Source organism: Harpia harpyja, chromosome 16 (assembly GCF_026419915.1).
Source record: "Harpia harpyja isolate bHarHar1 chromosome 16, bHarHar1 primary haplotype, whole genome shotgun sequence".
Lineage (NCBI taxonomy): Eukaryota > Metazoa > Chordata > Aves > Accipitriformes > Accipitridae > Harpia > Harpia harpyja.
The window spans coordinates 2,314,158-2,332,083 of NC_068955.1; the positions used below are offsets into that span (position 1 = coordinate 2,314,158).

General features: G+C 41.6%; 1 protein-coding gene across 2 annotated transcripts in view; it reads left to right on the forward strand.

Moving 5' to 3' along the window:
• The window catches only part of CSMD2 (CUB and Sushi multiple domains 2), a 311,331-nt gene that overhangs the window by 137,784 nt on the left and 155,621 nt on the right, over positions 1-17,926 (forward strand). Inside the window, exons 6-8 of one of the 2 annotated variants that reach the window (XM_052811437.1) lie at positions 2,329-2,441; positions 9,363-9,440; positions 16,647-16,734. In XM_052811437.1, the coding sequence (XP_052667397.1) occupies positions 2,329-2,441; positions 9,363-9,440; positions 16,647-16,734 (279 nt within the window). The remainder of the gene's footprint in view (positions 1-2,328; positions 2,442-9,362; positions 9,441-16,646; positions 16,735-17,926) is intronic. The other variant, XM_052811438.1, reaches the window with a different exon arrangement.

The following is a 17,926-nucleotide window of genomic DNA, read 5'->3' on the forward strand; positions in this document are numbered from 1 at the left end:
TGGTGCTGATGAAAATTTCCATGCAAGAAATTCAGGGAACCATTTTCTTTCACCCTAAATCTTCTGTATTCCTTTATAGCAATGCTAACTGGGTGCAAAGCACTGTGGTTATGATTGAGTATTTTTCTCTACTCCTGCTTTTGCCTTCAGTAATTATTTATGTGATTGCAAAGGTAGCAAGAAGTGCAGTCCATTAATTTTTCTAATTGATTTTCAAAGTGTTAATTCACTCAGCTGGTAGAATTCTAGCACTTCACGTATGCAGGATCCTTGGAAGTTAATAGTGTACCTATGGAACTGGAAGTTAATTCATGTACCTAAAATGAAGCGTATGTCTAAGTAGATTACTAGGCTGCAGGCTACTGAATCCACTTCTCAAAAGGGTGTGTGTTTTAAAAAAAAAAAAAAAAAAGAGAAAAAAAAAAAAGAGAAAAAAAAGGGAGGGGGGACAGGGGAGTGAAATTCTGCCTCATTCAGGCAGGTTAATTTTATTGTTCTCTAGTTTTTATATCAGGCAGTTGAATTACTCAGTTCTCCACAGTAATGAAAGTAAAATTTGGCTCTGCATACCTAAAGATTATTTATGAGAAGTTTGACTATTGATTCAGAATGAATAATAAAATAGCCTTTGGGGGTAAGAGTATTAAGTTTAAACATGTTGTCATAACAACCAGCCATAGTAACTTTCTCAGAATTGGTTTTAGGCATCCCATGTTTGATCTCAGCCCAAAATATGCTTGTTTGAACTTAGTTATTTGAAAAAGTTTCAAATTAAATTGGTTCAGCTGTCTTTGAGTTATCTAAGGATGGCAGAATGCCATATAGAATCCATTTTTATAACACCTTGTATTTCAAAAGGGTCTGCAAAATTGAGATGAAAATAATCAATAGAGAAATGACCAGGAACAATCTTATACAATTTTGTAGTATAAAGAATGTTTTCAGTTATGCTTCATAATTATGCAGAATTCAGCCACAAGATAATACAAGGTTTAAAGTCTGTACTGTAGGTGGCAGAGATGCATTAGCTATGCAGCATAATCATCCCTGCTATTTCATTAACGAGTAGAGCAGGATTACATTGCAGTTCATCTACCATTAATAAATATGCTGCCAGGTGCCATCCTGGCTCCTTACTGTTTGTCTTAGAAAAAGGTAAGTTCGCCTCTACAGGTGTTAGTTGAATGAAGGACTTTTCTGGGCTATCAGTTCGGCTCTTGAAAATGTAATAAAATCTTAAGCATCCTTTTGAATGGAATAGATTTCCAGGATCCTTTTACCTTCATCTAAAAAAGCATAGGTAGCGGAATGCCAATAATTTTTAAATAAGTGACAGTCTATGATTAAAAAATTAAATGGGCTTTCATTAACAATAATAGGATTCCATAATAGCTTTTGTCATGGTAGTGTTATTCTCCTTACCGTGGTTAATGTTACAATTGTATACCTCAATTCAAGAGTGCCGTGACTTAGGTAAACATTGTTCTGGACTAAGACTTGGCATGTGACGACTCAGTGAAGAATTATGATCTGGAGTTTAATAAAGCAAACAGCATAATACCTCAGGAAAAAAAAAAGTATAAAGAGGTAGGAAGGGAACAGTTGCTGAAGGACTACTAATGGGCTGTGGAGCTTTCCACCTCATGTTTGATGGCTGTAATCTTCTCCAGGTTGGGATAGATCATAAATCATTTCCAGTAAAAGAAAATTGTTCTTGCAATCCTTTCTCTTCCTCAGTTAAAATAAACATACTCTTTTTTTTTTTTTTTTTAAGCAGGTTAACCAAATATGGAGTCAGGAACTGAATAAGCTTGAAAGTCGAGCTCATCTTGCATACCTTAGGTGTAGTGTGTCCCCTGAGATGATTTTATGTCATTTCTGTGTGATACCAATAAGATACTAAAGGTGATAGAGCTATGAGGCTCTGTTACTCTGGGGAAATGTGTAGAGCTGTTCTGTACCTTCCGCTCGTTCTTTGCAGTGCAGGAGAAGACTGGAGCCCCTAGGCTGTCCAGCTGGACCTGTTTCATTTGTCTGGTACCACAGACATTGTGAGTACCCAGCTCAGCCCCCCATATCCTTTGCCTTAGAAGGACGGAATGGAAACCCCTGTGATTACAGAAGTGTAACCGTCAGATAGGAAGACAAGCAAAGGAATGCACGGATAGAAACAACCGTGGGGTGTATGGGGTGCTTTCTTTGAGCATATGGTACTCATTCAGGATTTTCTATATTCATGTGGGAGAAGGATTACCTGGAAGGACAGGCATTTGGGGTATAGTTCACAATCGTAGTAACATTTGGCTGTTATTGGTTCATTTCTTGCAGGTTTACTGGAATGAATTTGCCTGCCCCGGTTATCAGCAGTAAAAATTGGCTGCGGCTTCACTTCACATCAGATGGCAACCACAGGCAGAAGGGGTTCAGTGCCCAATATCAAGGTAAATGCTCACTGCCCATTCTCATTATTCACAGTGTGAGTTTAGCCTTTTTTTTTTTTTTTTTTTTTTCTTAAGAATCTACAACTAACTTCCTGTATGATCCTTCTGTATCCTGTTAACGTTAATTTTCCAGCTCGGTATCCAGGCATTGGTGTGTGGCGAACTACTGTTGGCAATTGTTAGGAGTACAAACACTAGAGCTACAGGAAAATTCATTTGCACTGTGTGCTTCGTTATTAGAGGTAGATGCTCCTTTACCTGCGCTTTTGCAGAACGCGCTGTGTGGGATCTGGCGATACAGACAGGGTCCCACTAGGCGAAGGGCGGTCTAGAGTCTCGCAGAGGCTGTCTGCATTTATGCTCTGCTCAAGTGAGACCTAACTGAGCCTGTTTTGAGTGAGGTGTAAACCGTTTTGTATTTATGGGTCATCCCTAGAAGGATGGATTTCAGAATTGGGATCTTCAGATGCTGTCGAGGGAGAAGAAAGGCTTTGGCACACGCGACAAGCAGAGAAAAGATCCTGTTGTGTTCGGAGGTTTGTAGGCGACCACGGCTAACTGCAGTTCAATGCATCCTGTTTGGGGCCAAATGGTCACCAGAACAGGTGGGGTTGGGGGGATTCCTTAGAAGGTTTACACCATTCCCTCCGGGGACTTTCAAGGACTTTGTGGGTGCAGTGGTGTAGCGTTGCTTCAGGCAGCCGGCTCGGGAGGCAGGATCTGCCTCTGGAGAGGGAAGGTGAAGCAAGGAAGGAGCAGGAATGACATCCCGTTCCTCATCTGCTCTCCAGAGGTTTGAGTCAGTGTAGTCCAGCAGCTTTCCTCAAAAGGAAGAAACAGAACTTTGGGAAAAAGTACCATAGCTTTAGACAACAGGAACAAAGTGAAAGGGAGAGGAGTTTCCTTTGATAAATCTGCAAACTTGCCCCGTTTGTTTGTTCCCTGTTTGTTTAGCCTTAGCAATGTTGTCATGGCCTCAACATGGGCTTTGCTTTAGGAATCGCCATTGTTATTTAACTTTCCTTGCTTTCTTTTAACATATAAATTACTTCAAATTATAAGAACAAAACCTTTATTTTTTTTGTGTAACACAAATGACTGCATGCAGCTGATAGCTTTTGATATGACATTTTCCTTTGCTGTCATGATTGCTGCTTTCTATTAAAACACCTGTCTGAATCATCCTTTTTTCTTAAATAGAAAAGTAAAGATTAATGTTATAATTTCCTCTGATTAGATAAATGTCAGGGGGTTCTAATCTAGCGCACTCCTTAGAAGCTGTTTTGTTAGATATAATGAACTGTGCTTTTGTGTATTGAGTGTTTAGAAGATGAACTTAAAAATGTGCTCTTGAAATGGCATTGAAGCAGGACCTCCGTCTAGCTGGCAAAGGGAATGTGCCACTCATTCTTCACACATTTGCTATTTTTTGTGGAGTTTGTCAGGTTCTTCCCATCTGTTAGGAAAGATTTTGATACTTAAAAACAAAACAAGAAACAAAGCAAAAAAAAAAATAGGGGTAAAGGCAAGATTTTTGCAGTCAGTAGAATCTGTGTCCGTAGAACATTTAAGATGCCAATGCAACTTCAAAAAAACCAGCATAACCCTTTTCAGAGGAACGTGACCTTGTTTGAACATAAATAGTTTAATGTAGATAAATAAGTACACACCTACAAAGTAGGATACCTAATGCCATATAAAGTAGAGCAACTAAAATGTGTTTTTCAGCACTAAAGATGTAAGCAGACCCCAGGATTGTCCAAGAGGAGGAAGAGGGGGTTAGGATGAATCTAACTTGTCCGTTTTCTGAAGACATGTATGTACATCATTTATTAAGATTCTATGTCCTCTGAGACAGTATCTGGCTTTGCTGATAATCTATAAGAAAGTAATTTCCCTTCCAGCTTGTTTAACACTGATACTTAGTTTTAGCAGAATGCCTTCTGTGTGTTCCATTTCAGCTCTTTCTAATCCATGCCCTTGTTTGGAAATCTCTTTATGAATGTAAAAGCAAGGTGAGATATAATCAGCCTGTATACAGGTTTTCTTTATGTTGAATACAGTTAATTTGTTCCCTTCCAGGGAGAGTTAAAAGATTTTTCTGTTTCCTTCTCCCTTTTATGTAAGATGAACCTTGCGTTCTTGCACATACTTTTTTTTCCCCACACCCTGTGAAATCAAATAAAAGGCACTGTAGAGAAATCAGTGCATCGATCTTTTTTTCTTCCTCCCACTCCTTCTGTGTTCCTTCCCAAAAAGGTGCCATGTACCTGCAGGTGGTAAGAAAAGCTAGAAGTGCCTTACTTAGGACAGGCGACAGTGCAGGAATTAGAAGCCAGGTATCCCCTGTACCAGCATAGCAATGAGGTGCTCTAAAGGAGGTAATGAAAAAGCTGCTGAATTTTAAATGATGCTAAACAGATCTAAAGAATGCTCTGGCTGGTGTAGTCCATCTCTCCACATATTTTATTGCTTAAGTTGGATCCCAAATTGCTTTTTAGCTGATTGTTACCAACACATAATTGCATCTTTAATTGATCTCCCCGCCCCATTCCCTTCCCTTTCTGTCCTCCACCCTCAGGTAGAAAGATAAATGTGGGTGAGTTTCAGCCCATAGCACGGTGCAGAATACCAGCAGACCTGTTGCCTTTAATAATGGTCTGATGAACTATCTATTGCGCACACTGCACCACATAAATAGCTTTTAAGGATATGTATGTATCTAGAAGTACGTATGCTTAATTTTTGACAGATCTGTTAATCTTCATCTTGGAGCACACCTTTGGGCTGCAAAGGGGTTATTATAGCTTATGCTGTGCAGCATGTTTGAGTCTCCTGGGCAATCCTGAGAAAGAGGCAGAGACAGGAAAATTCTGATGCTTGTTGCCGGCTCTAATTCCTAAAAAAACGTTGCTTAGGCTAGCTAATGGAAGGCATAAATGAGGAGTTTCAAAATGGTTGCATTTGAGGGTGTTTCTCTTCACCTCCAACTTGTGCAAGAATCCCTGTAAGCAACCTGCTGTAGTATCCCAGGTGATACTAAAACACCGCAGCAGGAGGAAAAGAGATTCAGGCAAGTCTGCATTTAATAGCAATCCCCCAGCAAGGGGAACAGAGGTTCATGGAATAGATTTTTGCTGAAATACTCCTTTCCAAATTAAAAATAAATAAATGTCTCCTTAAATTCTCGTTTAGAGCAACATGAAACGGTTTAAAAGAAACACCCCAGACTGCCTGCTTGCTGGAAAAGCTTTGTAATGTCATCTTTCAAATTTGACAGGACACTGAGTATGCCATTAGATCTATCAGATACATGTGAGCAGCAAAGCCCTCCAGAAAACAGAGGAATTTCTGTTCATCCAATTATCCTGACACAGTCCTTTGTAGTACTGTTCCACATTCGAATTTATAAACAAAATAGATTTTCATATACCAGATTTTTGAGGGCATAGAGTAGGAGAATTGTTCTTATTTATTTATTTTTTAAAAAGCAAGTGATATTGTATTCTGACTTGTTCTAATCTAAATTGAGTAATTTGTAAAGCTTGACGTTCATCATTATGTCTCCGTGTTGCAAACAAAATGAAGGATTAAGAGGAGAGTATATAGTGATCTCTCTTTATCAATTATTGTTGAAAGAGACACGATGCAATTAGGGGAGTATATACTTCATGGGTAATGCAGTTTAGTCTCCACGTTTTAGAATTGGTCCTTAGTAATGAATGTCTGGTTTCTGCTGCTTGTTTTCATTACTGTTGGGTGTTTTGGAGCTAGGCTTTCCATTAGTCACAAATTTAGAGTGGGGCTCTGTGTATTAGCTGGGTTCTGGAAGGCAGGAATGAATATGGGTGAACCTTTGTTATTAAATGCGTCCTTTTAAAAATTCACAATTGTGTGCAAGGCCCAGATGTGCTGAAGCCGTACGGATTGCCTTCTGCTGGACTTTGGGATGTTCAGCAGCCTTGTGAAATCAACGCAAGTTGCTGTAGTTCAGCAGTCAGCGTGCCCGGACGAGAAGTGCTGACCCTCCCAGGGGTCCATTATCCCACATTATCCCATCCACGGTGTCAGCATCACTACTGGGCAGGGGGGGGAAGGCATATGCCAATGATTGGAAAGCTTTGCTTGTCCTTTAAGGCTATGGGCTTACTTTATCATGCAGAAATCAACAGACCTGTGCTTTTCTGTGTGTGGCTAGGAGAAACGTTCACTGGTAATTGTATACAGTAACTTGCAAGGGAAGTTGTGGAGAATATAAAAATGGAAATTATTTTTATAAAGCTGCTTTCCTACTGGTGGTGCCCCAAAGCACTTCACAGAGCAATGAATTAGATACTGCAAAGTCATGAGCCATTGTACACCCTGCGGTAGCTCAAATTTAGCCTTAGATACTGGGGCTTGACTGTATTTTATTGACTGGGAGGGAATATGGGCTGTGACTAGGAGGTTCTCCCTCTACTCGCTTGGAAAGTGCCAGAGAATCATTAACTGCAGCATTACGGAGGGTAAGCGGAACAGGACCTCCTCAGTGCGTTATCCCAGTGACGGCTGGACCGCCGCACCGCAGCGTCGGCAAGAGACCGGAGAGCCCCGGCCCCGGCGCTGTGCTGTCCCGCGTGCGGGTGGAAGCCCCTCTGGGCAGCACCCCCGGGGCCTAACGAGGGCCAGGCTGGGGCTGCGAGAGCCGGGCAGGCTCCGCGGGCAGAGGGCACGTTCCTTCTGCCCTGCGAGAGAGCTTAGCCGGGCTGATGGCTGCTCCCGCCGCGCTGAACGGAAGGGTGCCAGGGCTGGGGGCTTTGCCCAGAACATCGCGGTAGACGCGACCCCCTCTGTTATACTGCAGAAAGGCTGTGGAGCGCCTGGAAGAAGGACCCTGTAAACTTTTCCCACTCCCCGTCCAGTGTTTTCGCTGCGAGGTGTTTATCTATCGCTGCCCTGAGCCCGGCACAGCTGAAGCGATCGCTGGTCGTATGCGCAGGCAAGAGCCCGGTAGTCCTGTGGCCTTCAGTACAGCCTTTCATTTCTCGTTTGGGTTTTAAAGCTGTCGGTATTGTAGTTGGCGCAGAAATCAGTTCCAGACTTGCCCCCAAACTGTTAGCTTTGGTAGCCCCGTGTCCTTTCTTTAGTCCCTTGATAGCGTGTTTATTAAAAACCTGGAGGTCAGGCTACAGACGTCCCAGAGTTATCATACCGTGACCTGGAGGAATATGTGGCTGTTTGGGGTGTTCTGAGACCTGCTGCTTTTTGCGTTGTGCGTTTGCAGGTGGATTTACAGTAAAAAAAAGAAATAAGTGTGTGTTAGATTTGCTTTGGAAGTGGCATACTGTTAATTATTTTTCCCCTTTTTAAAACAAAAAAAAGGGCAAAAAAAACCCCCAACAGATTAAAGATACGAATACTAGTAAGAAAGACATGAATAACATAAGCTCTTCTTTGTGAATATTTTTTAAGCTAATGTGCACCTCAGTTTGAAGTTGTAACTGCTTTATTTAAAGAGAAAGTAAAAAGCTGTAACCAAACGATGAACAAAAAGCCCCAAGCTAGCATCCAGCTCAGAAAAGCACTACCTTAGGTAAGCTTCAAGGAATAATGCTTGACATCTCCCTGTCTGAAGCTCCTGCAAACAGATGTTATAAACAGACTTTTTTTTTTTTTTTAAGCCAAAAAAAGCATGATTAAAAAAACCTTGTTAGTTATATCGGTAATTTTTCTTGACAACTTTGTCTTAGAAATGTGCTAATTTAGGGATGAAAGTATGACAAGATAAAGAACAAGAAAAGAACAGTTTGAAGTGGAAGATGGACTGTTTTTTCTCCATAGATAAGGACTGGCTCATCAGAAAAAGGATGCTAGAAAGTGATTTGGACATCATGCTTTCTGCTGTGAAGTTGTTCTGTAACCTTGTTAACTTCAAATATGCCAGTAAAAATTCTGCTGTGTGTTAGTCAAAAATATCTGTGTGTATGCTGCAGGAAGCTGTTGTCTGTCTTTGTCTCCCCCTCACCCCCGCCATGTCCATGGCGGTTTTGACAGTGTGGGTTTTGTGCAAAACCCCCTTGTGTACAGAGATCCTCAGTAGCAGCCAAGTCCAGATAATAAAAACAAATACCTGCTTAGTGATGTGGAGGATTTTCAGATGTGAAAAAAGATGGGAGACTCTTAGCGATGGATGGGTGGATGGATAGAAACGTTGCTACCCTCATATGTTTTCTCATCTTCTGGATGAGGTTTAGAGCAGGGAGGTGAATGGTCACAACAGGACCTCTGGTAGAGCTGCCATGCAGATTTTATAGCTGATGTGCCTGTGGCTATTAATAGTGGGTCTGTGAATTTATACTTCTCTTTCCTAATAATATGGTTTTAATATGGCCCTTTTTTCTGCTATTTTACTGCCTTTTTGAGTCTACTATTTATGCAAATCATGTTTACAGTTTTTTAGGTTATGGGGTGTTCATTTGAGTGTTGTGTTCCCATAGAAGCAGAGAATGACTTTACTCTATAATGTATTCATGGAGTAACTGCATCAGTACAACTGGGTGAAACTAACTCAGCATTTTACTTTGAGGATCCCTGAAGTTTCTTAGAGCTTCCCTTTTATCTGTTTCTCATTTTCAGTATGTTAAGCAAAATGATATGCTTACAGAGGGGTGGGATTTTTATATTCAAATTTTTATATCTGAATTGGGTCAGTTTGGCTCGAATCCCCAAAGACGCTAGTGCAGACCTAACACGGTAAAGGAAAAGGGGGCTCTAACAGTTTTGAGGGGTCAGGATAAGTTGTCTGAGCTATAAGGGAAAGATGCAGGGTATCCTGCAGCGTGGGTGGTATACAACTGTTTTTTCATTCTCTTTTTAAATAATCCCTAACACTTAGCTAAATCTTTTCCTTGTCTTTGTTTTGTTTTAAATCTGTCTCTGTAGTCAAAAAGCAAATTGAACTGAAGTCAAGAGGGGTGAAGCTAATGCCCAGCAAGGACAATAACCAGAAGACATCAGTGTGTAAGTTTTTTGGCTCCTCCTTATGCTGTCTTTTGTATAATGATCTCCTTGAACATTTCATTTGACTTGCCGGTAGTCTCTAAAACTTTGTCACTCTTGAAAGTTTTAATGCTTTTCCCTCTCTTCCCTCTGCATTACTGCATCACTTCCAGTGCTCTATTCACAAGCATGTACTAACTCGTTAAAGTGGGAATGGAGGGGATCGGTGTGCGTGCATTTAATATATACTGTATGCTTCCTGATTAATGGCAGACTGAGGTTCATGACTTCTGTTGTCTTTTAGTGTGGAAAGTGTCAAACTGTAAACAATTTTGAAATCTGAAATAATGCTACTATTGTAAAATTAGGAGTAGGGATAAGGAACCACACCAAAAAAGACCTATTAGAAAATCTATGGAGGCAATAGCAGTCTCTCTTTTTTTCTCTTTGCATTTTATTCAATGGTCCCTGCAGAAAAACATACCACTGCTGAGCAACAGCTTATAATACTGATTTTTATGGTCTCCCTACTAGTTACTTTCAGTGTGTCTAGCAGTTGATACGTTAGAGGTGTGCTCAAATGTCACATTGTCACTGCTGTGTTTTCCTTTTGCAGGAAGTGACTCCATTAAGTACATTCATCTTTACGTTAGGTTCTTTTCAAATCAGAAGCAAGACTTGTAGTTCCTTTATGCGTATGACTCTGGACAGACCACTGGGTTCTTAAGGGGACTCTAAGATTAGACAGGAGGGATCTGAATTAACTTGAGCTCATGTTTTATTTTATATGCATTCAAGTAGGAGCAGAATATAGCATTTTTTAAAATAGCTTTTAGAGGAGAGGATGTAATTGCTCATTTTTTTGCATAGTCCATTACACCCATCAAAGAGGTACTGTTTGGACATTTCACTCGTTTGAATTTCGGGTGCCAAATTCAGTTAAGAAAAATGGGTGAACGGAATTTAAAACATCACTTTCTGTCTGTCTGAAATGAAAACGGCTCACTTCTAGGCCCACGTGAGAGTGCTTGTAGCCTCCAGTTTTTCAGGAGCAAGGCCCAACAAGGTAACTAAATAGCAGGATGTAAATTGCCCAAAATCTCCAGAGCAGAAAATGGGGGGGCATGTTTAGAGAAAACTAATTGAATCTTTAAGAAAAACCCTGTATGCAAGATGTTCCTGGTCGTATGTTGCATTCTTGCCAAGAAGAATTTTAATTGTAGTAAACATTTCAGTTCACTTAACTGAGAATGAAATTCTGTTGGAAAATACCACTAGCTTTGATTGTGTGGGCACTGGAGACAAAAGGATGTGTTTGGAGTGGGATATCTGCTATCTTGGATACTGGAGAATGTGGGGAAGGGAGTCTTCACTGAGTGAAAAAATGTTAGCCTGGTTTGGAATCAATAGTTTACTGTATATAAGTATTCTGGTATTGAGAATATATAGGATTCCCATTTCTCCTTCTTGGGAATGCTAGGCTGCTTCCCTGTAGCGGTTTCACCTGTTGCTAATGAATGTAGTTAATGACCGTTGTCAGCACTATCCCTGCCGGGGACTCCGGGGAAAGGTGCTGAAGGCTGAGTAAGAGACAGCAGCTGAACTTTGCTTTCTAGCGTATGCTGCTCTGTCCCAGTTGTGCTCTGCTTTTGAGGATAAAAACATAGGAGGTTCTTGTTGCCTCTGCCCAGTTTATCCTCACCCAATGGAGGGCAAGTTCCAGTCTTCAAAGCTGTCGATTCAGCATCTTCTGTAGTGTTAATCTTGTCATATTTGATAAGGCAAAACAAGAGCATAGGAAGACAGCTTAGCCTGAAAGCGATTAAGTTATAATAATATAGATGGTGATAGTACTGTAGTCCAAATTCCTTTCCATTACCAGCACGGTGCTTGCCACAACCCTTGTGCCTTCAGCTCCTTCCACGTGCACTGCTCTCAGCAAGGTCTGGATTGTAAACCCAGATTAACCCATATCTTGCACAGCCTTCTGCTGTCACACTTCGCTTACAGTAAATTTTCAACTTCAGAAATGCTGATTCCAGAGAAGATGTCTCCAGAAAATGGTTCATTTTCAGAAAATGGAGCCTAAAATGTTACCTTCTTTTTTCCCCTTGCTTTTTTGATTTGCATGACTAGCCGTGCCCCTTCTTCTCTCAAATTTTCATAAGCTTATGAGTCTGCATATACATCACAGATAATTATACAGGTGGGACAGGCTGATTAAAGATCTGTGAAGTTCGCTAGTGTTGCTCTTATTTCATCTGGCTTGAGTATCAGAAATGTAGAAATTTCTGTGTCTCTTGGCAATAGCTAGAGCTATGCCATGCTTTGTTTTCAAAGACTTTCGTACCAGCAATGTTTTCTAATGCTCTATGTACCTGTCCTAAAATTCTCCCTTGAAGAATCTGTGGCCACAAAAGGCAGCTTGCAGCTGCGTGCTTAATACCCTGTAGGTCTTTCAGAGGATTTCTAGTTTGCTGGATGGACGCTGTGGTTAGTTGCCAGATCCTACTTGGCCAGATTAGAGCCTGTGTGTTTCATGTGTCTGAATGGAGGCAAAATGTAGTCACATAACACCTGTTGGTACCATTTCAGAAGAAGAATATGTAAAAATATGGCATTCTGGGGGGAAGGTGCTAATTGTGTTTGTTTGCAGTCAAACGTGTGTGTTTGAAATTGAAATTAAGTGTCTCGTACTGTTCACCATCCCTAAAATTATTTGGACATCTTGCTTTAATCATTTTTAGAGGAAAAATAATACAGCTCTGGCGAGTAAGATGTAAGAAATAGTTTTAAATTTTAGATTGCATTTAGGAGATTATTTCTTTTACTGCATGCAGTATGTAAGTGTGTACATTCCAGGTCACAGTGTGGGAAAAACATTGTACTTTGCTTTTAAAAAAACAGCATCAAAGCTGCTTTTCTGACCTTTGAATGAGGCATACCTAAAAATGCACTGCTGGATATTATTGGAAGGGATTGTACGAAGTAGTGCAAGTTCTACGTATATTCAGATTTGTCAAAATCTATTTTAAATGTACAAATGCAAAGTCATTTTGGAGGTCTTGACCAGTTTTAGGTCTCGGCTGAGTGTATGGAAGCTTCTAGATATTCAGCACTGCAGCTAAGCCTGCTTTCTGCATCAGATGTCAAGGTATGAATGTTTGTAGGTGGGTCCCTGCTGTACTGCAACAGCACAAAGTGAGTATCGAGCAACCGAGGAGCCAGCCTTGGGTTTCTAGCACTAGGCAACACAGCTTTGAAAGAAGCTGCGTTTGGTTTAAGTAGGGCGTGCTGCAAACACAGTCTTTGCAAATGGTCTCTAAGATCTGAAAGTCTGTAAATGTTTTTGAACTCACGTACTTCTGAACTATTCTGAGATAGCAACAAGATGTGAAATACGGGTTCAGAATTCCCCAAGTAAAAAATTTCCAGGTGGAAGTAGTCTTCTCCAGTGTTAGGGCCTCACAGCCCATGTCTGTGCCCTTTTCACACTTGCATATTGCTAGACGTGTGACTATTTAACATCTGAATCGTTACCACTGAGGTTCTGGAAATGCTTAACGTTTGGTTGGTGGGTGCTGAAGGACCTTCCTGGATCAGAAAGGCAGGGAGCGCTTCATTGGGGTGAGCACACTATCGGTAGGTGAGCTCTTCTACTTTTAGGACTGAATTTTGTAACCCATTAACTTGACCACATGGTTGCATGGAGTAACTGCAGGCCTTAGTGTGATCATAAAGATTAACCTTTTTAAAACAACTAATCACTGCCACAATCCTTCCCTCCCTGCCACCTGTGCCAGTGGAAAAGCTCACTTGCTTTCACTGTATTTTTCGTGCTGAGAAACGTTGAGTCTTTGTAAAACCTTTTTAGATGCTGCTTTATTTTGTAGTTCGTATTTTACATTCCTAAATTCAATAAGAAAATTGTCCCTTGGGAATCTATCAGTGAACTTTCTTTATTAACATGGGGAGATAAGAGAACTTCAGAAGGTTTTCAGTTCTTTTAACAGATGGAGTAAATTACTGTGGCAAACAAAGCAATCGTAACTGGCTGTTACTGAATACACGATGGGAAGGAAGTTGTTGAAAAAATCAGGAGGAGAATGAACGGGTGGAAAACTAGTTCCGTGGTTTGGGGGAGAGAATCCTTGAGCCTATAACATAGAAATTGAAGAGTTAATCGCAGTTTTTAAGATGTATTGTTTTCCTAGTAACCTTGAAGAATTCATTTTGGAGTGCTACAGCCCAGGCATAGATCAGTCAAACCTTCAGGAAGATGAACACGGTACTGACAGCAAGTTCTCAGCATAACAAATATGGTTTATAACCTTTGGTTTAGTTACGTTCATGTGTGTGTGTTTAAAACAAAAGATAGAAGAACAAAAGTTTCTGTAAGTGACCATCTAATCCATCTTCTCCTTTACTTTTGCTCTCCTTTACAAGTAATACGTCCCAACTATCATGGTACAGACATATCTTTCCTTTCCCCCTTGCTCTGTTTTATCTTACCTGTTCTCTGGTTTATCTACATGTGCTATATAGATACTAATAAATACTAGCTAACAAGAGAAGAACTGTTTTTAGTCTTCAGAAATGTGATTGATAACTGACAACCTGCCCTCTGGTGCCTGTGGGTTTTGCTGGTCACCTGTAGCCTTGTTTCTTCCCAAAGCTTTGAATCAGAGGCTTCGAGGTTCACTGTGGTCTGGTATGGGACATAATAAATGGATGTGATACCAGTGCAGAATAACTAACATGGGCATAAAAGATGTTTTTTGGATAGTCTTTTGACGATGGGAGAAAGAATTTGATGTGGAAAGGCAATCTGGTAATCTGCTCTGCAAGCAAGAGCATACAAGTGTTTGAATATAGATATACCTGTAGAAGGTGTGTTTGTGCACGTGTACGTTATAGGCATATCTTGCTTAGTGTGGTTTTACTCTGGAGAAGGTATAGAAGTAAGATGAGACATCTTAGCGCTTGTCCTTAAATACCATATGGACTTGTGACATACAACCCTAGTTTGTACAGTCTATCTTAAGCGTTAATTTTTCTTTGTTTGGAGATACCTGTATGCACAGTCATATTTGTGTAGGTAGGTAGCGATTTAAGAAACCCTGAGGAAGACGGTGTCACCTATGTGCTTTGTTCAGCCATCCTTTCAAGCACTAGCAGAAGGGCTCTTGGAGGCTGGTCATTTCATTTGCAGAAGGATCACCAAATTATTTTGCGTCTCTGAGACCCGCTGGAGATACCCTCTCCTGGAGCAGGGTTTTGCAATGGCTGCTTCAGTTATTGGGGCACTGCTGCTGAAAATATCAGAGCTGAATCCCTGCTCTGGGCAGGGGCTCCTTTCCTTCTGACTCTGGTGTACGTTCAGAATCGTCAGAATCTGTGAAAGGTGGCAGCAAAGCTTTGTAGCTACAAAACGCAGCCATCAAAAGATACCGTGTGCCGCTTTCATGCTTGTGTCTCTGTCCACGTGACTGCGCTTAACACGAGGTTATGAATATGCAAAAGGGGGAAAACAATCTCTCAGGAGCCTGGTTTCCCATAAAGCTGTATCTCTGTTACTCCTGTGCCCTCAAACGCATGGAGGAGACCGCAGAGCACGGAAGCGTCATGCCGAACCCCCGAGCCCTGTGCCAGCGGCAGCCCCAGCCCCATCCCTCCGGGTCCTGCAGGCAGCAGCGCGGGGGCCGCGCTCGGTGGGGGGGAAAGGGAGGCCAGGAGAGACCAAGGCCCCTTCAAAATTGAAGGGCGTGAGATGAGACGTTAGTGCCTAGAGCCAAGGAGGAGGTCGGGAGCTGTAATGTTTTCAGCGTAGGTAGCCAGCAGTTAGGTGTAGATGCTCGGATGAAAGCCCCGTACCAGCGGGAGCAGAAGGGTGATCCTCCTGACCTTTGAGGAACGGTGGTACGTCTTCCAGCTGTAGTGCCTGACTACGCAAGGTGTAATTACCCAGTGAACAATTACCATACTTGATGGTCTGTCTGGCCTTTTTGTGTGTTCATGCTGTGCAGTCTGTGTTTGTGTAGATACTCCACATGCTTATCTTCCCACGTAAATATTTACATGCACGCACCTCCATATCTTTCACCATGCTCAGTGCCATGCAGATCTCAAATTGTTGAGCCAATGTGTCTGTTGTGAGAAACATGCTTTTACCACCGCACCGTCATCCATTTGGCAGTGGTCTTTGGGGCACTGTGCTAACGCAGTATGTTCTGAAGTATAATTGAGATTCTTCCTTTAATCTAGTGATAGGCAGAGGTAGAATGGAAACATGCTTGCTTAAGATTCATGCTTCACTGCTTCAGCATCACTGCCAAGAAATGTTGCGCTTTCTTTGCGTCTTTCCTTTAGCGATACAAGAAAACTGAGTCACAGAAACTTCTACAGCTCCGTGACAAAATCACCCCTTTGTCCCATATTACCGTGCATTTTGGTAATTGCTGGAATTCACAACTGAAGTCAGTATATTGCCAGATCTCATCTCATCCTTGTCAGGAGCCGCCCAGGTTATATCCACCCCAAGTCAACGCTTGAATGCTTGTTTGCGCCATTTGACAGGCTGGAGAGGGAAGGTGGAAATGGGGAGATAGAGAATGAAGTTTGAAGGTGTTTATTCAGTGCTGATCACCACTTCATAGATTTCATGTTTGTTGGCAGTTACATTAAGGTTGCTCCATAAAATTTTTCATATTCAAACTAAATTACTTGCTTTAAAATGCTCAACTTGCATTTCCCTCTCCTTTCTCCCTTTTGTTCTGTGCTTGGTTTTTTCCCTGGTATCATACACCTACCTTTTCATTGAGTTGTTTTCTTTCCCTGGCACCACTCAGACGGGTTTGGAGGGGCGGTAGGCTGTCACCTTGTCGTGTCACAAGTGGCCATTTTAATCACAGGCTTCGGAAATGGGCTGTTTAATTGGTGTAATTTTGCAGAATGAAAAAACTCTTTTCAGAGGTACTTCAGTAGTGGAACGGAGGGAAAACTGCGTCCCTAGCTGGCATTTCCTAGAAACACTTTGGTGTATAAACTGAGCTGAAATGATTCCAGTTACATTTGTTTCCAAAGCTGGTTTTTTTCTAAACAAAATGGAACATGTTCAGGTTTTCGAGCTACCAATTGCCATTTTTCTCTCCACATCCACCAAGACAGTTGATGAAAGAATGTTTCTTTTGCTATTCTGTCTCTGTATGTGCTGTTTTTGCTTTGTAGTAACTCAGGTTGGTGTGTCCCAGGGACATAATATGTGTCCAGACCCTGGGATTCCAGAGAGAGGCAAAAGAATAGGCAACGATTTTAGGTAAGAACCTTTTACGTGTGTGTTTATGCATGCTGCGTAGCTGCTGTCTATAACCATTGTGTGTGCTCCTTGGCATTATGTAGTCTGTTTTTAGAGACCATCTGCACACCTCTAAATGTGTTATCTCTGAAAAGCTTGCTCAGACTAGTGATGTAGAACAAATGTGTATAAAAGTGCCCATGTGTGTTTGGGAGACCGTGTCCCAGATGAGGATCTGTAACGATCTCTCTTTCAGAGTATTTGTCTTTTCACAATATGGGCATTTAGCCAGCCTTCTATAATCAATGTTTGTTGTCTTTCCTCCCTCCAGTTAAGTGCAGCAAGAACAGTCTTAAATAGCAAAAAAATTACTTCTCAAATTAGCTTAAGTCACAGCATGGCCCTGCCCCTACTGAATTTGAGGTGACTACCCAAAGCACTGGTACAGTTCCCTGTCAATAAGTATATGTGGTGCTAGATAACTGTTTTCTTACGAAGTTTAAGACAATGCTGTTACTCCCTTATAGTTGCTACCGTTCATTTAAAGCGTGCAAGAATGAATCAGCCTGCCGTTAGTAACGGTGAATCAATATTTAATCTCATTTTGCTGTCGATGGCTGTTTTGTTCACTGAAAGTGTCTTTCAGTTTAACCTGAGTCTGTCAAATTTTCCTGAAATCCAGAAAATGAATCGTAGGGGTGAGGGTGGAGGAAGGGGAGCTCCCAATAGTCCCCAGATGCCGTAGGATGAATTCTCAGCTACTGTAAACCAGCATTGTGTCACTTCAGTGAACAAGGCAGCATCGGCTTAAACCAGCAAAGGATCTGAATCCACACAGAACCATGGAATGGTTTGAGTTGGAAGGGACCTTTAAAAATGATCTAGTCCAACCCCCCTGCCACAGGCAGGGACATCTTTCACTAGATCGGGTTGCTCAAAGCACTGACCAACCTGACCTTGAACGCTTCCAGGGATGGGGCATCCACAAGTTCTCTGGGCAACCTGGTCAAGTGTTTTACCACCCTCATCGTAAAGGATTTCTTCCTTATGTTCAATCTAAATGTACCCGCTTTCAGTTTAAAACCATTGCCCCTTGTCCTGTCGCCACAGACCTTGGTAAAAAGCCTCTCTCCGTCTTTCTTAGAAGCCCCCTTTAAGTATTGAAAGGCCACAAAAAGGTCTCCCCAGAGCCTTTTCTTCTCCAGGCTGAAGA